Source organism: Sinocyclocheilus anshuiensis, unplaced genomic scaffold (genome assembly GCF_001515605.1).
Source record: "Sinocyclocheilus anshuiensis isolate Anshui unplaced genomic scaffold, SAMN03320099.WGS_v1.1 scaffold838, whole genome shotgun sequence".
Classification (NCBI taxonomy): domain Eukaryota; kingdom Metazoa; phylum Chordata; class Actinopteri; order Cypriniformes; family Cyprinidae; genus Sinocyclocheilus; species Sinocyclocheilus anshuiensis.
The window spans coordinates 1,566,866-1,588,638 of NW_015539915.1; the positions used below are offsets into that span (position 1 = coordinate 1,566,866).

At 39.4% G+C, this 21,773-nt stretch overlaps 1 protein-coding gene across 14 annotated transcripts in view; it reads left to right on the plus strand.

Moving 5' to 3' along the window:
• LOC107686461 (protein unc-13 homolog B-like) overlaps positions 1-18,686 on the plus strand; it is a 100,721-nt gene extending 82,035 nt beyond the window's left edge. For 7 of the 14 annotated variants that reach the window (XM_016483476.1, XM_016483477.1, XM_016483478.1 and 4 more), the window contains 17 exons: positions 73-216; positions 721-798; positions 1,870-1,947; positions 4,183-4,221; positions 5,522-5,542; positions 5,694-5,720; positions 6,205-6,225; positions 6,526-6,614; positions 7,658-7,804; positions 7,898-8,021; positions 8,349-8,399; positions 9,698-9,775; positions 9,878-10,025; positions 10,389-10,445; positions 11,295-11,387; positions 11,482-11,641; positions 17,959-18,686. In XM_016483476.1, coding sequence (XP_016338962.1) covers positions 73-216; positions 721-798; positions 1,870-1,947; positions 4,183-4,221; positions 5,522-5,542; positions 5,694-5,720; positions 6,205-6,225; positions 6,526-6,614; positions 7,658-7,804; positions 7,898-8,021; positions 8,349-8,399; positions 9,698-9,775; positions 9,878-10,025; positions 10,389-10,445; positions 11,295-11,387; positions 11,482-11,641; positions 17,959-18,244 — 1,641 coding nt within the window. In that variant the 3' untranslated portion in view covers positions 18,245-18,686. Of the gene's footprint in view, positions 1-72; positions 217-720; positions 799-1,869; positions 1,948-2,290; positions 2,673-4,182; positions 4,222-5,521; positions 5,543-5,693; positions 5,721-6,204; positions 6,226-6,525; positions 6,615-7,657; positions 7,805-7,897; positions 8,022-8,348; positions 8,400-9,697; positions 9,776-9,877; positions 10,026-10,388; positions 10,446-10,786; positions 10,974-11,294; positions 11,388-11,481; positions 11,642-17,958 lie in introns of those variants that run through there. The other 7 variants (XM_016483481.1, XM_016483484.1, XM_016483485.1 and 4 more) reach the window with 5 other exon arrangements.
• Positions 18,687-21,773: the final 3,087 nt, after the last annotated feature.

Genomic DNA, 21,773 nt, shown 5'->3' on the forward strand with positions numbered 1-21,773 from the left:
AGGTGACCTGTCCTGACTCAAAACTGAGTAGAAATGGCTTTTTTAAATAACGTGCTTCTGTCTCCTCTACAGTTCCTGCAGACGTCAGAGCACGCTCTCTTCTCCTGTTCGGTGGTGGACGTCTTCACCCAGCTCAACCAGAGCTTTGAGATCATCAAGAAACTGGAGTGTCCCGACCCCAAAGTCATGGCCCTCTACAGCCGCCGGTTCGCCAAGGTGGACCAGCATCCTTCCTAATCCAATTACAGTAGATTCATGTCAGAACAAATGTCGGCTGGCAGAGTATTATCTTGTTTCGAGAATTATCTGTGATTTCTGAGAGAATGGCCCTGTTTTAGCCAAAGGGCATCTCAGTGCAGAGCAAATGAAGAATATCAGTGAAGCAAAAACATTTGTCTGAAAGAATGAGATTCTATTGTAATCAAATCAAAATGCTTAATGCAGCCCTTTCCATTAAGCTTCAGTCAGTCCCCAGACCAAGTCTGGCAAGCTTCTCTGAGAGAAATGCATAGCTCCCTCAAGAATCTTTATCGGACACGTGGAGAGCTCATTGGGCTGATGTCCAGAGCGCTGAGTGCAGAGATGAGCCCCAGAGAGTTTCTACTAGATTTCCTGAAATGTTAGCCTGCTTTTTCATTTGTTTGCATGGTAATGCTATTACCAAGACATTTTGACTTTTGAAAAACGTTAAGCTCAGTTCTTATTTCTTTGTCTTCACAGACCATTGACAAAGTTCTGCTACAGTACAGTGCCCTTTTGAAGAAGAGCTTCCCGTCCTATTGTGATAAGGAGAAGATTGTAAGTCATTCTCCTGGTAGTTAAGGCTGACATGTCTGTTAGTTTGTCTAATAGATGTCTCTTTGTCTTTGCTCTTTCATTTGTGAAGTAGTTAATTTTGACTGTATACATATTTGTATATATGACATAATATACTATATATGTATATCTGAAGATATGTACTACATATCTGTTATTAATAATATACTATATACTATAAGACATTTAATATGAGCGTTTATGTAAGTGTGTGTATACACTCATTTAATATGTGTGTGTGTGTGTGTGTGTAATTGTGTGTGTATACACACTTAATGTTTTATGATATGTGACCCTGGACCACAAAACCAGTCATAAGGGCTAATTTTTTGAAATTGAGATTTATAAATCATTTCAAAGCTGAATAAATAAGCTTTCCATTGATGTATGGTTTGTTAGGACAATATTTGGCCAAGATGCAACTATTTGAAAATCTGAGGGTGCAAAAAAAACAAAATATTGAGAAAATCGCCTGTAAAGTTGTCCAGATGAAGTCCTTAGCAATGAATATTACTAATCAAAAATTAAGTTTTGAAATTTACAAAATATATTCATGGATCATGATCTTTACTTAATATCCCAATGATTTTTGGCATAAAAGAAAAATCGATAATTTTGACCCATACAATGTATTTTTGGCTATTGCTACAAATATACCCGTGCTACTTAAGACTGGTTTTGTGCTCCAGGGTCACATATGTATATGTATATGTATATGTTTATTTATATTTATATTGATATATGATATTTATTCCCTATATTGATATTTATTCCATACATTTATTTTAATTATATTATATTAGTAATTGTATTATATGTATAAATATTTTGGGTTATTGTTTTATTAATTTTTTAAAAATAAATCTGTAAAAATTATCTTATTTATTATTTATTTTTAAAAAACATTTTATTTTATTTTTGCTCACATCCCTGTTGATATTAAAATATTTGCTTGCATTTAAAACACATTTCGTGTACAGACTACACTGTACGTTAACGTTTTTTTGTCATCTTTTCTAATAAATCTCTCTGTGTCTTCCTCTTTGTCCTCAGCCATGCGTCTTGATGAATAATGTCCAGCAGTTGCGTGTCCAGCTTGAGAAGATGTTTGAATCTATGGGTGCCAAACAGGTAGGAGAGCAGCAGGGGAAGGTGACCTTCCCTAAGCAAAGTCATTTGTCCTCTCCTCATTTGTCTGGGACATCAGAGGACCTCAGCGGCCTGTTGTCTCTCAGCATATTAAGAGAACTCTCCCTGTTGTATCCAGATGGGCTCGATGCAGCGTTGTTGTTTTGTCATTTATACAGTCGATGATTTGCTTGCAGGTTTATTTAGGCAAGATATAAATAAAGTGTTCTAGTCAGGGGTTTCACAGCTGTTTTTTTACTTAGATAATTTCATTATGCTTGACTTGTATTGCGTTCATTAGCGTATTGGCTGTTGTTAAAGCAGTATTTGTGTATTTTCTCCTCAGATTGCCACTGAGGAAGCCAGGGTATGACTAGAATTTAGATCGCTTTAGATGATAGGAAAAGTAGAGCAGTTTTTGAGCTATTGTGAATGATTGTAAACCTGAGGGTTTGCATTTTCTCATAGACAACATGATTGCAGACTCTAGAAATACTGTATATAAAACAAGTGTTTAACATTATTTTTTTAAATAAAGTTGGATGCAATAGTGGACCCTGAGGAGGAGGAGGAGGAGGTGGGTACACAGTGTCCCAAAATACACGCATCTATAAAGTATGTGTGTTCCCAAAGGAACCCCGTGGACACTGATGCTTTGAGAGAGACTTATTATTACACTTTCTTCTGTGATTAATCAGGTTATCGAGGAAAATGTGAAAGATGGCGAGGTGGGTAAAAGTAGGCTAGATGTGTTAAATAGCTCAGCTCTGGCCATTCACCGTAACTCCAATCTAGTGAAAGCACATAGAATTAAAATGGAAACGTAGTTTTGAAAGTAGAGTAGTTGCTTGTGTTGTGCAGTATATTGAATTCATGCTTGATTAGAACCCTGATGTCATGAATCCTGTTAGATCAGGTGATTTTGAATTTGTTTGGTTATATTCATTCGGGGAGGATGAGAGATTGTGGTTTGTGTGTGTGTGTGTGTGAGTTGAGGCATTAGTTGAGTATGTGTCTCAGGCTGATTAGTAAAGGATTAGTGAAGTCTTGCGTGCGTTTCTGTGCATTAGACAATGACATCGGATTCTCCACGTTGCTGATCTGTTTATTTTCAGTTTACTTGATATTTTATTATTATTTTGTTAGATTTGTTGGACAGAAGGACAGATAAATCCCAGTCTCGGATACAGGTTGTTGTAGTTGACTAAATGTTGTCTTTTAAACACTAGTTGGATGATTTTTTGTAAATGACAATTTGGAGTTTTCATCATTTATGTTCAAAAACGGAATAATTCTGAATAGGGATGTTGTACGGATTTTTTTTTTTTTTTTTAACTTAAAAACAAGAAAAATTTATTAAGATTTGTTTTTTAGTGCATAAACTGTGGAAGCCCATTTCCACCATTGAATAAAAAAGGTAATTGCGACTTTTTATCTTGCAAGACTTTATACCTCACAATTGTGAGTTTGTATCATGCAATTCTGAGAAAAAAAATTGTGAGATGAATTATGAGATGTGAACTTGCAATTGCGAGAAAAACAGTCCGAATTTTGAGATTAAAAGTCACAATTACCTTTTTTTATTTGTTATTCAGTGGCAGAAACAGGCTTCCATAGTTTATGCACTGAGAGAAAAAAAAACTTTTTCCTGCAACGTCCCTAAAAAAAAACACCCTTAAAACAAGGCAAGTATGACTGCGTATTATGAAAAATTGTTAATTGAAAGTGTAAAATGTAAAGTGTAGAAGGTGTAAAAACAAGTGAATTTAATTTTTTTTTTAATTGAATTATAACCTTTTTTAGTCAAAGAAAAAGAAACATTATTAAAACCTGATGAATGTACTTGAGAAGTATCATAAAGAAAAATAATCTCATATTTAATTTTCTCAGGATGAAAGTCTTAGTATCTCATGCAATTGTACTTCTCAAGAACATTCAGCAGGTTTTAATGATGTTTTTTATGCACTGGAAAACTCGTAACCTAGATAACAGATTACTTGGATTACTATAGGTGGTTCCAGAGGAGCCTGTCCCATTTGCATCCACATTTCAGGATGTATGTGTCTCAGAAAAAGACCAGAATCAAATGTATCTCAGGTTTACTCTACAAGGATGTCTGCTGGCCAGATATCCCCACAGCACACTGGTTAGGAAGGTGCTACATAACGGCAGGCTCGTATTTGTATGGTGGCACACATTAGCTTCAGTCTGACTGTATGATGTGGCTTCTGTCCCCAGCTGGAAGAGAGTGAGGATGAGGAGGACGAGTTACAGGAGGTTTGTTATTGAGATCATGGTTGTGTTTCATCCGTTATTGTCCTTTTAATCCAACAATTTCCCATAAGCACCCCGTTCCAGCCCACAGACACGCTCGCTGTCCCAGTGATCAGCCGTGTCTGAACTGTGTGTGAACTCCTATCCGTGCCTCAGCCCCTTGAACACTGGCTCACTGTGACCTTCATCTCGTGTCTGTGTTTTATCGAGGAATTTATTACATTCAGGAGAAAACTTCACTTCATGCCCTCCACAAATCTCCAACCCGTAACAGACAGTCAGTGTAGACTAAATTTCAAATCAATCAAGGGTGAAAAAATTATAGCCAGGGTTATACTGTATAGTAGCTTTTATGTAATGTACACTACTGTTCAAAAGTTTGGGTCACTAAGATATATATATATAATATAAGATATATATATAATTTTTTTTTTTAAGAATAATATCTTTATGCAGCAAAAATGCATTAAATTAATTAAGTGACAGTAAAGACATCAATACGTTACAAAAGATTTCAAATAAATGTTGTTCTTTTGAACTTTCTATGAATCCAAAAAATCCTAAGGAAAATAGCATTATGGTTACCACAAAAATATTAATCAGCACAGCATTGATAATAATAAGAAATGTTTCTTAAGCATCAAATCAGTATATTAGAATGATTTCTGAAGGATCACTGTTACACTGAAGACTGGAGTAATGATACTGAAAATTCAGCTTTGCATCATAGGAATAAATTACTTTTTAACATGTAACACAACTTTAAATATATATATAGTATTTAAATTGTAATAATATTTGACAAAATTAATGTTTTACTTTTGTTTTTTTAATAAAATAAATGCATTGGAGAATAAAAGGCTTCTTTCTAAAACATGTTTGGTTTAAAAGCGCTAGTTTATATATATATATATATATATATATATACACGGTAAAATCGCAATAATAATTCATCACAAAACTTTGTATGTATTTATTGTTTGAACGGTATTATTTTCCTAAACCTTGGAATATTGCAAACCTCATATAAAAATATAAAATAAACCAATATTTAGTTTAACCTCATGAGGTGAACTAAACCGTTTTCTCACTAGATGAAAAAATTCTATTCTATTCTATTCTGTACCCCGTTCATAGAAAGTGCCTTTTGGAATGTCATCTTTTCATTTTAATATTCACTCTTTTAACCATCACTCTAGTGTTGCCCCTATACAGCACAGTTTTACTGTACATTTATATTTGAGTGATTGACAAATAAAAACAGATTTTGATAGATTTTTTTTTTCCTCAACCCTGCCCATAGATTGACATCTCAGAGGACAAGGTGTGTATCGACTCCCTTGAGTCAGAGAGTGATTAATTTGTCCCTGAATTTAAACATAAATGTACTTTTTTGCATATGACACATTCAGATATTCATCTTGTTTTGCACTTGGTACATTAATTATACATCGTCTCATTATATCTATGAAAAGCCTGAGAAAGCAGACAGGGAGCAGAAGGTGAGACTCAGACTTGTTTCTCACTCCTGTGTTTTTCAACAAGTCATTTAATATCTGTTCAATCAACCCCTTTGATAGATCCAGGTTGTGTGTCAGCCTTCCTATTGGTCCAGAAATCAATAAAAATAAAAATATCTATTTCATTGAAAGAATGAGAGATTGTTCATTAGCATGACCAAACGTTGAACATTTTGTGACTGGTTGATTGTGGTTGGTACTTTGGGCCAATAGGATGGTCGTATTCAAATGACCCTGACTTTTATTGCGTATGATTGGTCGAACATTAGGTCAGCAGTATTGCATCTGCAGTAAACACTACTAGATATTATATACCACAAGTATTCTCTAGTATACCAGAATAACTAAATCCATAGCTCCTCCCTCCCTCAATCCTGCTCATTAGTCTGGTTATTTTTATTGGGTTGTGACATGATTGTTGAAATGACTAAAAGTGAAACATCCCTTTCCTTTGCTCTTTCTGAAGGTGGTGGTCAGCAGGAAACAGGTGGGTTACGCAGCCTGTGCGGTTATACACTACATGTGTGTTTGAGAGCTCATAAACAGAGCGCTTATACAGCAGTTCTCCTGCTGTATACTTCTCCTCTCACTGGGACTGAATTTTACAGGCTGTTTGGCCCCATCACTGTAAACCGTGGTATTTTTTCACCCCCTCTGAACTGTTATACCATCACATTGGTGTTATGAAGATGGTGTTTGTGCATCGGGTGACATGATGTTTATTGAAGTAATGTGACAGTGGAAAGCTGAACTAATCAGAGCTGTTTGTGTGTGTCTCATTCTGCAGTTGGACACAGAGGCCAGTGACATCCTGAACGATCTTCAGGTCAAGCTGAACAACGTCTTGGACGAGCTGAGCAGCACCTTTGGAAACACGTCAGTGTTCATAGATCATATACATATGGGTTCATCACAGAAAAATGTACAAAACAACAAATTAAGAAATGATATTTTACATAAAGGAAATTAAGTCGTCTTTTCAGGAACATTTGTATTTTTACATTCTTTTCTGACATTTCTTTCATGAGAATTAAGCACATTTCCCCATTTCTTCAACATTTCTCCCATTTTTTTTTTAAAATTATTAATAGTTTTCATTTTAATTTTATTTTTACTGCATTTTTAAAGCATAAATTCAGCATAATTATTCATTTATGAATTTATTCTTTAAAAATACAGTAAAAAACTTAATTGTCAATATTTCTTGTGCCATCTTTAATTTATACTAAATATATTAAATGAATATTAATTTAATATATTCAGAATAAATTAAAGGTAGCACAAAAATGCTGACAACATTTAGTTTACAAAATTTAAATATTTATAATGGTTGCAGTAATTGCTTCACAATTTATTTATTTTGGGTTATATTAATGATAATTGGGAGGAATGTCAGCTTAGTGAAAATATTATTTGCATTTGCACTGTTATTTGCGTTATTCCCAGTGGTGATTCTCATTACTGTAATAAAGTATTTGTATTGTGACAAAACATACTGAAATGAATAAGCATAATAAATATCAATACATTTACATATAGTTATTATTAATTTTTATTATAATTAAGAGAATCAGAGAGGATGCTTAATTGACATGAAAACAAAAACAAACACGATTACGAAATCTCAGACAAACAGGTTTTATTTTCTTCATACAAATTTCTTGACGGGTTTCATTAGACTCATCCACGTTTGCAATTAAGTTAAACATATGTAGGTCATCATTCTATACTGTAGCTTTGGTGCTCTTTAAATGAATGTAGGTTCTAGTCTGGCTGGCATCATATCTCAAGATCTCTGTGTTGCGTAAAGATCAAAATCTCCTAAATTAATCTACATTCATTTCACACTTTTGCACAACTCCTCTTACGTCAGTCTAGCATGTTTCTTCTCATTGCTGAACTCTGATCTTCCTCTGTAGCTTCCAGAGCCGCATTGATGACTGCATGCGTCAGATGGCCAGTCTGCTTTACCAGATCAAGGGTCCCGTGAACGCCAACACCCGTAACCAGGTGGAGGCCGACTCTGATAACATGCTGCGGCCACTGATGGACTTCCTGGATGCAAAGTGAGCAAAACTCTCCTCACCTTTACAGAAACTATTATTACTGTACCTGAAGCCTGTCCTGATCTGTGTGTGCGTGTGTATGTTTGCGAGCAGTCTGATGCTGTTTGCCTCGGTGTGTGAGAAAACCGTGCTGAAGCGAGTGCTGAAGGAGCTGTGGAGAATTGTGATGAACAGTCTTGAGAAGACCATCATCCTTCCTCAGGGCAATGACACCTTTGTAAGACCTGGATGACTAGATGGATCCTAAATACATTGTCATTTTTTCCCAGACAAAACTGCTTAAAATGCTTTTACGTTTTATTATTTAGTCCCTAACAATGTTATTTGACCCCTAAACACTTCATTTTAAGAGCCAGTAGCTTGATGGCAATTTTTTTGCCTGGAACCTTTTGAGTGTTTCCTGTAAGAAATACATCAAGTCTTGAATGTGTTTTTAATTGATGATCTCCTAATGTTTATATTTTAACATGTAAAATCCATGTTTTACATGTAAAGATTTCTTTGCCCACTCCGACGCTGTAACGTTTTTATCTCTTCCTGGCAGGGAATGATCTTTTCAGCGGCTAAAGAACTGGGTCAGCTCTCCAAACTCAAGGTAGCGCTCCAGGCTTGTTTAATCCAGACGATGATCTCTTTAAACCAGCTCAGAGCTCAGCAAGAGAATACAGATGAAGAGCCTCGGTTTAAATGCTATCTACATGTTTCTGTACCATCACATGCTTAAAACGGTGTGCTTGTAACCAGAATATCCCATCAAACCTTTGGCCAGAATTTCTCTGTATTTCTGACACCACTTTTCTTGTAATTGTGATTTTTATATGCAACGTGTGACTTTATATATCACTTTTGCAACCTTATTTCTTATAATTGCAACTTTTGTTCTCTTAATAACCTTTTCTTCTTTTTTTAAATTAGTTAATTCTTATAATTGATTTTTTTTTTTAATAATTTGTTCCCTCGTTTTAAGTAAATTGTGTGCTCGATGTAATAATTTGTTCCCTCATTTTAAGTAAATTGTGCGCTCGATATACTGTAATAATTCGTTCCCTCATTTTAAGTAAATTGTGTGCTCGATATACTAATAATTTGTTCCCTCATTTTAAGTAAATTGTGCGCTCGATATACTGTAATAATTCGTTCCCTCATTTTAAGTAAATTGTGTGCTCGATATACTAATAATTTGTTCCCTCATTTTAAGTAAATTGTGCGCTCGATATACTGTAATAATTCGTTCCCTCATTTTAAGTAAATTGTGTGCTCGATATACTAATAATTTGTTCCCTCATTTTAAGTAAATTGTGCGCTCGATATACTGTAATAATTCGTTCCCTCATTTTAAGTAAATTGTGCGCTCAATGTAATAATTCGTTCCCTCATTTTAAGTAAATTGTGCGCTCGATGTAATAATTCGTTCCCTCATTTTAAGTAAATTGTATGCTCAATATAATAATTTGTTTCCTCATTTTAAGTAAATTGTGCGCACAAAATTAGCTATTTTAGATAAATCATGTGCATGACAGGAAGTGTCACGAATTATTATTTTGTGCACAGGATTTACTTAAAACGAGGGCACAAATGATTATTTCATGTGCATGATTTACTTAAAATGAGAAAACAAGTTAGTAAATGGTGTGCACAATTTTAATTTTTTTTCCTGCATGACATGTTCAGAGCTCCGTAGTTTTTTTTACTTTGAAATGGAAAAAAAGTTTCCATGGGTTTCTGGTGTCAGAAATACAAATATATTAGCACCACTGCTTATAATTACAAATCGATTTATTCAGTCATCTATTCAGTGTTCAGATACTCCCGTGGCTAAACCAACTGATTTTGATTTGTATTAGAGGTCATTTTATCTCTTGTATGGGTTTTTAATGTTATTTGGCTCTGTAGGATCACATGTCTGGTGAAGCTAAAAGCTTGACGCCCAAGCAGTGTGCGGTCATGGACGTGGCCCTTGATACCATAAAGGTATAAATTACATTTTCTTTAAAAGCAGCAATACATTTCCATGTTGTTTCATAGCAGTGGTGTGTAGACATCTAATATTTGATTATTTGCCATCCACTGCAGCAATACTTCCACGCTGGAGGAAACGGTCTGAAGAAGGCCTTCCTGGAGAAGAGTCCTGAACTGTCCTCGCTGAGACATGCACTGTCCCTCTATACCCAGACCACTGACACGCTTATCAAGACGTTTGTCACTACTCAGCATGCTCAAGGTTACACATTTACTCCTTATGGTGTTCTGAACCTGTATGACTTTCTTTCTTCTGTGGAACATAAAAAGACCCCCCTCCCATATAATTTCTCCTTTCCTATTCTAATTTCTTTAATTCATATTGTTTGATCTCCTAGAGATGAGTTTGTAAAACAATACACTAGGTGGCAGTATTGAGCTGTGGATTCATTTGTGTACTTTTTGTACTGAAACTTTCTCTTCTTCAAGCTTTATCTGTCTCTTACTCCTTGTGTCTACTGTCCATGTTTCTCTGCTGTTGTTACGGTTCTCTGTCTTGTTTTTAACGCTTTGCTTTTGAACTTTGTCTCTTCCAATTCTTTTCTGCTTCTGTCTCTGCTTCAAGTGCATAATGGGAAGGGTATGAGGATAACACCTAGTGAGAAAATACAGCCGTGTAGGGGTAGGTCACCACAGACTCCCTGAGACCCAAGTACCCTCTCACGAATAATCACAGCCCCCACTCCAGATCTGTTCTTGGATGTGTTTTGGTTTTTTGAATCTCACAATCACCATGTCATATTTAATCCCAAATTTAAAGAAATATTATTTTACATTAAGTAAATCAAGCCTATTTTAGGATCATTAAAACCCCATGAAATTGCTTAATTCTTTTTTTAAGGCAGGTTGTATTAGTGGTATTTTCATTCTAGAGAGCATTTGATTGGACAAAAATTTGGACATGTCCATAAGTGCAGAATGACTTGTCAAAATATCTGTTGTCCTGGAAAAAATTTAATCTAGATGACCGCAATGCTAACGTGGATTAAAAGCCACAAAACATTTCACATTTCTTCACCCAATGAGCTCTATTTAATCCAATTTAGGCTCTGTGTTCCCATCGTCATTGTCATTACTTCCTTTTTTTTCTGTAAATTTGGACACAAGCCCAGCTGGTAAATCTTTCCTTAAGTTTTTCTTAAAAGCTCCACCATGCATGAGAGGCCTGTGTTTTGCACTGTGTGTGTACCATGTGTAAATATGTGTATCATATTTTGGGGACCGATTTGTACCCAAAAGTGAGCTAAACCTGTCATCCTTTAGGTGACATTTAAGGACGTTCTCATTTGTAACAAGAAGATAAAAATAAAACCTTTTTTTTTTATCATTGTTAGAATGCAGGGTATTTTCTGTGAGGGTTAGGATTAGGTTGTAGTATTTATAACTAGCTCAGTATAAAAACAGCAGTAGTCTATGGAATGTCACCATTTTGATAACTAAGTAATATGTGTGTGTGTGTGTGTGTGTGTAGGCTCAGGAGTTGATAAACCAGTAGGGGAAGTATCCATACAGATCGACCTCTTCACTCACCCGGGCACAGGAGAGCATAAAGTTACAGTTAAAGGTAAGTCTAATTGTATTTTTGCCATGTTTAAGCAAGCTTTATCTGTCCCACAGGTGTATTTTCTGATGGCTGAATTACATTTCTTTGTTTCTAGTTGTGGCTGCTAATGATCTGAAATGGCAGACGTCTGGGATGTTCCGGCCGTTTGTGGAGGTCACCATGATCGGCCCTCATCTCAGCGACAAGAAGCGCAAATTCACCACCAAATCAAAGAACAATAGCTGGGCGCCCAAATTCAACGAGACCTTCCATTTGTGAGTGCAAAACCTAGTCATTCACAACTAATGAGATTAATGAATAACAGTACATTAAACAATGATGTACGAAGAAACAAATAAGACTACAAAATGGACGCTCTCTCTTTCACAATTTTTGAAAAAGAAAAAAATGATCATTGTACAAATAATATTGCCAGAACACCAAAATAAAACATTTGAAGGCTAAAAAGGCGAAACCGATGACATGGATGGATGGATGAACAGAGACAGATGGGTGGATGGACAGATAGGCAGATTGATGGATGGACAGATAGACGGATGGGTGGATGGATGAATGGATGGATGGATGAACAGATAGATGGGTGGATGGATAGATGGATGAATGGATGGATGGATGAACAGATAGATGGGTGGATGGATGGATGAACAGATAGATGGGTGGATGGATGGATGGACAGATGGATGGGTGGATGAACAGATAGGCAGATTGATGGATGGACAGATAGATGGATGAACAGGTGGATGGATGGATGGATGGACAGATAGATGGGTGGATGGATGGACAGATAGATGGGTGGATGGATGGACAGATAGATGGGTGGATGGATGGACAGATAGATGGGTGGATGGATGGACAGATAGATGGGTGGATGGATGGACAGATAGATGGGTGGATGGATGGACAGATAGATGGGTGGATGGATGGACAGATAGATGGGTGGATGGATGGACAGATAGATGGGTGGATGGATGGACAGATAGATGGGTGGATGGATGGACAGATAGATGGGTGGATGGATGGACAGATAGATGGGTGGATGGATGGACAGATAGATGGGTGGATGGATGGACAGATAGATGGGTGGATGGATGGACAGATAGATGGGTGGATGGATGGACAGATAGATGGGTGGATGGATGGACAGATAGATGGGTGGATGGATGGACAGATAGATGGGTGGATGGATGGACAGATAGATGGGTGGATGGATGGACAGATAGATGGGTGGATGGATGGACAGATAGATGGGTGGATGGATGGACAGATAGATGGGTGGATGGATGGACAGATAGATGGGTGGATGGATGGACAGATAGATGGGTGGATGGATGGACAGATAGATGGGTGGATGGATGGACAGATAGATGGGTGGATGGATGGACAGATAGATGGGTGGATGGATGGACAGATAGATGGGTGGATGGATGGACAGATAGATGGGTGGATGGATGGACAGATAGATGGGTGGATGGATGGACAGATAGATGGGTGGATGGATGGACAGATAGATGGGTGGATGGATGGACAGATAGATGGGTGGATGGATGGACAGATAGATGGGTGGATGGATGGACAGATAGATGGGTGGATGGATGGACAGATAGATGGGTGGATGGATGGACAGATAGATGGGTGGATGGATGGACAGATAGATGGGTGGATGGATGGACAGATAGATGGGTGGATGGATGGACAGATAGATGGGTGGATGGATGGACAGATAGATGGGTGGATGGATGGACAGATAGATGGGTGGATGGATGGACAGATAGATGGGTGGATGGATGGACAGATAGATGGGTGGATGGATGGACAGATAGATGGGTGGATGGATGGACAGATAGATGGGTGGATGGATGGACAGATAGATGGGTGGATGGATGGACAGATAGATGGGTGGATGGATGGACAGATAGATGGGTGGATGGATGGACAGATAGATGGGTGGATGGATGGACAGATAGATGGGTGGATGGATGGACAGATAGATGGGTGGATGGATGGACAGATAGATGGGTGGATGGATGGACAGATAGATGGGTGGATGGATGGACAGATAGATGGGTGGATGGATGGACAGATAGATGGGTGGATGGATGGACAGATAGATGGGTGGATGGATGGACAGATAGATGGGTGGATGGATGGACAGATAGATGGGTGGATGGATGGACAGATAGATGGGTGGATGGATGGACAGATAGATGGGTGGATGGATGGACAGATAGATGGGTGGATGGATGGACAGATAGATGGGTGGATGGATGGACAGATAGATGGGTGGATGGATGGACAGATAGATGGGTGGATGGATGGACAGATAGATGGGTGGATGGATGGACAGATAGATGGGTGGATGGATGGACAGATAGATGGGTGGATGGATGGACAGATAGATGGGTGGATGGATGGACAGATAGATGGGTGGATGGATGGACAGATAGATGGGTGGATGGATGGACAGATAGATGGGTGGATGGATGGACAGATAGATGGGTGGATGGATGGACAGATAGATGGGTGGATGGATGGACAGATAGATGGGTGGATGGATGGACAGATAGATGGGTGGATGGATGGACAGATAGATGGGTGGATGGATGGACAGATAGATGGGTGGATGGATGGACAGATAGATGGGTGGATGGATGGACAGATAGATGGGTGGATGGATGGACAGATAGATGGGTGGATGGATGGACAGATAGATGGGTGGATGGATGGACAGATAGATGGGTGGATGGATGGACAGATAGATGGGTGGATGGATGGACAGATAGATGGGTGGATGGATGGACAGATAGATGGGTGGATGGATGGACAGATAGATGGGTGGATGGATGGACAGATAGATGGGTGGATGGATGGACAGATAGATGGGTGGATGGATGGACAGATAGATGGGTGGATGGATGGACAGATAGATGGGTGGATGGATGGACAGATAGATGGGTGGATGGATGGACAGATAGATGGGTGGATGGATGGACAGATAGATGGGTGGATGGATGGACAGATAGATGGGTGGATGGATGGACAGATAGATGGGTGGATGGATGGACAGATAGATGGGTGGATGGATGGACAGATAGATGGGTGGATGGATGGACAGATAGATGGGTGGATGGATGGACAGATAGATGGGTGGATGGATGGACAGATAGATGGGTGGATGGATGGACAGATAGATGGGTGGATGGATGGACAGATAGATGGGTGGATGGATGGACAGATAGATGGGTGGATGGATGGACAGATAGATGGGTGGATGGATGGACAGATAGATGGGTGGATGGATGGACAGATAGATGGGTGGATGGATGGACAGATAGATGGGTGGATGGATGGACAGATAGATGGGTGGATGGATGGACAGATAGATGGGTGGATGGATGGACAGATAGATGGGTGGATGGATGGACAGATAGATGGGTGGATGGATGGACAGATAGATGGGTGGATGGATGGACAGATAGATGGGTGGATGGATGGACAGATAGATGGGTGGATGGATGGACAGATAGATGGGTGGATGGATGGACAGATAGATGGGTGGATGGATGGACAGATAGATGGGTGGATGGATGGACAGATAGATGGGTGGATGGATGGACAGATAGATGGGTGGATGGATGGACAGATAGATGGGTGGATGGATGGACAGATAGATGGGTGGATGGATGGACAGATAGATGGGTGGATGGATGGACAGATAGATGGGTGGATGGATGGACAGATAGATGGGTGGATGGATGGACAGATAGATGGGTGGATGGATGGACAGATAGATGGGTGGATGGATGGACAGATAGATGGGTGGATGGATGGACAGATAGATGGGTGGATGGATGGACAGATAGATGGGTGGATGGATGGACAGATAGATGGGTGGATGGATGGACAGATAGATGGGTGGATGGATGGACAGATAGATGGGTGGATGGATGGACAGATAGATGGGTGGATGGATGGACAGATAGATGGGTGGATGGATGGACAGATAGATGGGTGGATGGATGGACAGATAGATGGGTGGATGGATGGACAGATAGATGGGTGGATGGATGGACAGATAGATGGGTGGATGGATGGACAGATAGATGGGTGGATGGATGGACAGATAGATGGGTGGATGGATGGACAGATAGATGGGTGGATGGATGGACAGATAGATGGGTGGATGGATGGACAGATAGATGGGTGGATGGATGGACAGATAGATGGGTGGATGGATGGACAGATAGATGGGTGGATGGATGGACAGATAGATGGGTGGATGGATGGACAGATAGATGGGTGGATGGATGGACAGATAGATGGGTGGATGGATGGACAGATAGATGGGTGGATGGATGGACAGATAGATGGGTGGATGGATGGACAGATAGATGGGTGGATGGATGGACAGATAGATGGGTGGATGGATGGACAGATAGATGGGTGGATGGATGGACAGATAGATGGGTGGATGGATGGACAGATAGATGGGTGGATGGATGGACAGATAGATGGGTGGATGGATGGACAGATAGATGGGTGGATGGATGGACAGATAGATGGGTGGATGGATGGACAGATAGATGGGTGGATGGATGGACAGATAGATGGGTGGATGGATGGACAGATAGATGGGTGGATGGATGGACAGATAGATGGGTGGATGGATGGACAGATAGATGGGTGGATGGATGGACAGATAGATGGGTGGATGGATGGACAGATAGATGGGTGGATGGATGGACAGATAGATGGGTGGATGGATGGACAGATAGATGGGTGGATGGATGGACAGATAGATGGGTGGATGGATGGACAGATAGATGGGTGGATGGATGGACAGATAGATGGGTGGATGGATGGACAGATAGATGGGTGGATGGATGGACAGATAGATGGGTGGATGGATGGACAGATAGATGGGTGGATGGATGGACAGATAGATGGGTGGATGGATGGACAGATAGATGGGTGGATGGATGGACAGATAGATGGGTGGATGGATGGACAGATAGATGGGTGGATGGATGGACAGATAGATGGGTGGATGGATGGACAGATAGATGGGTGGATGGATGGACAGATAGATGGGTGGATGGATGGACAGATAGATGGGTGGATGGATGGACAGATAGATGGGTGGATGGATGGACAGATAGATGGGTGGATGGATGGACAGATAGATGGGTGGATGGATGGACAGATAGATGGGTGGATGGATGGACAGATAGATGGGTGGATGGATGGACAGATAGATGGGTGGATGGATGGACAGATAGATGGGTGGATGGATGGACAGATAGATGGGTGGATGGATGGACAGATAGATGGGTGGATGGATGGACAGATAGATGGGTGGATGGATGGACAGATAGATGGGTGGATGGATGGACAGATAGATGGGTGGATGGATGGACAGATAGATGGGTGGATGGATGGACAGATAGATGGGTGGATGGATGGACAGATAGATGGGTGGATGGATGGACAGATAGATGGGTGGATGGATGGACAGATAGATGGGTGGATGGATGGACAGATAGATGGGTGGATGGATGGACAGATAGATGGGTGGATGGATGGACAGATAGATGGGTGGATGGATGGACAGATAGATGGGTGGATGGATGGACAGATAGATGGGTGGATGGATGGACAGATAGATGGGTGGATGGATGGACAGATGGATGGATGAACAGATAGATGGATGGATGGATGAACAGATAGGCAGATGGACAGATGGATGGGTGGATGAACAGATAGGCAGACTGAAAGATGGATGAACAGGTGGATGGATGGATGGACAGATGGATGGATGAACAGATAGATGGATGGATGGATGAACAGATAGGCAGATGGATGGATGGACAGATAGATGGATGGGTGGATGGATGGATGGATGGACAGATAGACAGATGGATGAACATATAGATGTGTGGATGGATGGATGAACAGATAGACTGGTGGATGGATGGATGAACAGATAGACGGATGGGTGGATGGATGGATGGACGGACAGATAGACGGATGGTTGGATGGATAAACAGGTAGATGGGTGGATGAATAAATGGATGACCAGAGACAGGTGGGTGGGTGGTTGGATGGAGGAACAGATAGATGGGTGGACAGATGGACGGATGGGTGGGTGGATGAACAGATAGACAGATGGGTGGTTGGATGGATGAACAGATAGATGGGTGGAATGACATGAACGGATGGGTGAATAAATGGGTGGATGAACAGATACACAGATGGGTGTGTATTAAATGTGTATTACAATTTTAAAAAGAAAACTATAAAACACTTGTATTATACACACTTGTATTAAAAACTTGAATTATAAATATTGAATTATTAAATATTTATTTGACAATATTGGACATTTAATTGTTCAAGTTTTTAGTCTTCTATATATTTTAATGTAGATTGTAGTATCATGTGTATGAGCAAGAATTTAAATATGCATTTATTACTGCATTTATTACTGCATCTCTGCATTCAGTACGATTTTTAAAGAGCAAAGAGAGAATGACTACTAGTGAATCATTCTTGCACCTTCTCTCTCTCTGTGCAGTATTCTTGGGAACGAGGATGGGCCGGAGTGTTATGAGCTGCAGGTGTGTGTGAAGGACTACTGCTTCGGCCGTGCAGACCGTGTGGTCGGTATCGCCGTCATACAGCTGCGTGATGTCGCACCGAGGGCCAGCTGCGCCTGCTGGTGTCCACTGGGCCCACGGATACACATCGATGACACGGGCCTCACCGTCATGCGCATCCTCTCCCAACGCTCGGGTGACGAGGTGGCCAAAGAGTTTGTGAAACTCAAGTCTGAGACACGCTCGGCCGAGGAGGGGAGGTGAGGTGAGGACATTCCTGCAGCAGAAGACTATCTCAGACTCTTTAGTGTTGGCTGGATGTCAACACTGTCACCTTTTTGTGTCCACACCAATGTTTTTGCTGCCCACTGACACCCACAGAGAAGGGCTTTCAGTGGCACGAGAGAGGCCATGTGACATGTTTTATAAAGAGCACTGTTAGTGTAGCAGTGGATGAGGGGGAGTCATCCAGAAGAAAAGACTGAACACAATATTTTAGTTTTTTCCATATATTGATATAAAAAACACACACACATCCAGCCACTAACAAACTAGCAAAGGACTAGTTAGGGTAGATACCAGTAGTGAGGGATAGACAAACAGTCCTGGGTTGTATTGTGCCAAAATGTAGTCTAATTTAGTTTTTTGTCCACTGGATATTTTTTAGATAAAGATGCATATGGGTGAATCTCATGAAAACATTTGGCTCAAAAATTAAATATACAATATAATTAAATATTGCATTAAATATAATTAAAAGAATGATTAAATTAAACAAATAAAATAAGAAATACAACATTACATTTATAATGAATTCTGGTTTTAAAGAAATTGTACATGTGGAATTATTTTCTTGACTATTAAGTTAATTTCCTTATGAAACTCTCATATTTATTCATTAATTGTTTTACTAATAATTGCAATGGTCATTTTTTAACAAGTAAATGTCATACAATAAATATGTATTTAATATGCAAGTACTGTGATTTTATATGAATATATGACACTTTGATATATTAAAAATAGAATTAAATAATATCATAAAAATAATTAATATAAAACAAATAAATGTATTTTACAATGGAAATAATCTTAAGTTATTAAAAATAGACTTCTTTTTTTTAATTTTGGAGTTGAACTTTGACCCAGACATTTTTTTTATGAAATGCATCCATTTTCAATCATTTTGATAAATTTAATGATCATTGCAAAAAGTAAAACCAGACATGTCTATCCCTCACAAAAATGTTTGCAAGAAAAAAATGCTGTCAATCGCTGACTTGAGGTCCTTTGACATCCAACCAGTAGATGGCGCTGTGAGTGTGCTGGGACATTATTTTGGTAGTGCCTGTTGTGGAATAGAGATTCCACATCCATTCGTGCACTTTTTCTCTGTTAACACCCCTTTTGCCATGTGTTTATTGCCTTATTTTGTTGATGCTGTGAATGTGTCAAGTTGAAATGTAATGATTATGATTGTTATGAACGTTGTGGCTCCAGAGACAGTGTTTGTGTCCTAGGGGCCAGATCTCATTCACTTAGTGTTGTGGAGTCATCCGTTGCATGAATGAACCAGAATAAGTAATCTGAACGGACAACTTGGGGTGGGGGAGTTTGTAGAGAGATATCAAATACATTTCACTCCATTACCGAGTCGGCTCACAACGTGACGCATCCGTCAGCCGAAAGTGTGCCTTTCTTACAGGCTTTGTGACCGCTCAGATGATGGATGAACCTGTTTGCACCTCAGCCCACTGATCTTCTGCCTCTTATGGTCACCATTCATTTCAAAAGTGAGCGGTACTTCAGCCATTCTCTATGACCAGTAGGTGGCAGCAATAATCTCGAGTTCACATTTACACCTGCTTCATCACCCACACCAAAAGACAATGCAGCAGCATCGGACAGTATTGAAGCTAAAATGCGTGAATGCTTTAATGGAGTGTTGTGTAATATTTTTCAGTACTTTGTCGTGGAAAGAAAGCGCTGGAAAAAAATCAGCATCAGCTGGGGAGGGAAAATACGAACGTAAACAAATATCAGATCAAGCTTAAATGTGATCACTGATCAATATAAGATAATGAGTAAAAAAATTTTTCCGTTTCAAAGCGGCTTTATTTGTTCTGATATTTTCTGTTTAAATGATTTTAACTTTCCCTCTTACATAAAAATGAGTCCTTTTTTTCTGTGAAGTCTTGTTGTTACTCCGTTTCTTTGTTTTGAATGACTGACTTATTTTCTTTAGTTGTTCATTTAGAGGAATTTTATACTGTTGTGCTTTGTTTTTCCAGAAACTACTGCAAAAACAAAGAGGAAAAAGACAGTAACACTAGATTTGTCCCCTCGTTTGTTGCCTGTGCAAAAAGTCTCACCTTGTTAATCCAAATTTCAATGTAGTATTTTTCACAAAACACTGCCAATATGTAAATGTATGTTGATATTGCCAATCATTATTGTGACTGTTGAACCTGTTATTTATTTCTGTATATTTCTCACTTCTAACTCTGTCACTTTATATACTGTTACCGTTGTTTAGGCCAGCAGTGTTTGGACTGTATTTTAGGAGGGATCTGTCACTCTTTGTAATATACACATTCCTCGTGCCAACTTGTGGAAGTTCTCACTTTATGTTTAAACTCTTGAAACAATACTGACAAGTAATACTGGCATGTATGGGACTTTACTTCGTTTACTCACATTTTTGAAGTTATATTGGTATTGTACACGGTCACTGACAAGGAAAAATGTGTTATTAAAATGTATGTGTGCACATTCCAACAAATGAATTTATACATAAAGTCTCTTAAACTAATGCTTTAAGCTGGTTTGATGTTATTTTGTAAAGAAAAAAACAGTTGAATGAGGAGTATTTCACTGAAACATTTGGCAAGCTTTCGCTCGTAACTTTGATTTCAGTATGTGGAAGCACAATTAAAACTACGGCAAAATTAACAACACACAGACCTACTGCATGACTTGAGAAGACTTGACATATAGCGCACGACCAATATGAACTGCTTTTATAGTGCTTTTTGCCTTTATTTTAGCATCTGTCCCCATTTACCTGCATTATATGGAAAAGAGCAGCATGAACATTACGCATAACTATCTTAATTTTTCATCCACAGACCATACAGGTTAAAAACATCAAATGTTTTTATTTTTGGGGGAGCAGTTCCTTTTCTCTACTCTCTGTTTGTTGCCTGCATCAACAAAAGAGATAATAAAACAGCCCTTTCCTGCAGCTGACGTGTGACATAGTACGCCGTAAACACAAGCGTGACCTGTTTTTGTAGTGTTTTGATGGCCTGTACTTGGAGATCTGTGCAATATCTCAGTTGTTTATCCTACATAGCAATTAGAGTGCATAGAAGAACTGTCTACTGAGCTATGAACGAGCAAACCTCTTGAGCAATAAAACCATTCATAGCTGTCCAAATTTGAGCTACCCTCTTAAAAAGTAGGTCTTTAAACTTTAACATCCAAGGAACTTTTCCATTCTCTATAGTAAAAAAATCGAAGTCCCTTTCGGAACGTTTATTTTTAAGAGTTTAAACTATGCAAATGAGGTTTAGATTGGAAGGATTTTACATTATACCAAATTTCAGCCAGTTTCCAGCGACTACGTCATTCCCTCATCTGACTGTTTTACCAGCTTCCCTCTTCCAGCCCACCAGAGTCCAAAGATCATCCACTGTTTGCCTTCCGTCTGTCCCTGGACGTGCTATACTGTAAAATCTCTCTGTTACCGTCAAGCTTACGCAGTTGTCCAATCGCTAACCCCCTTCTTAGG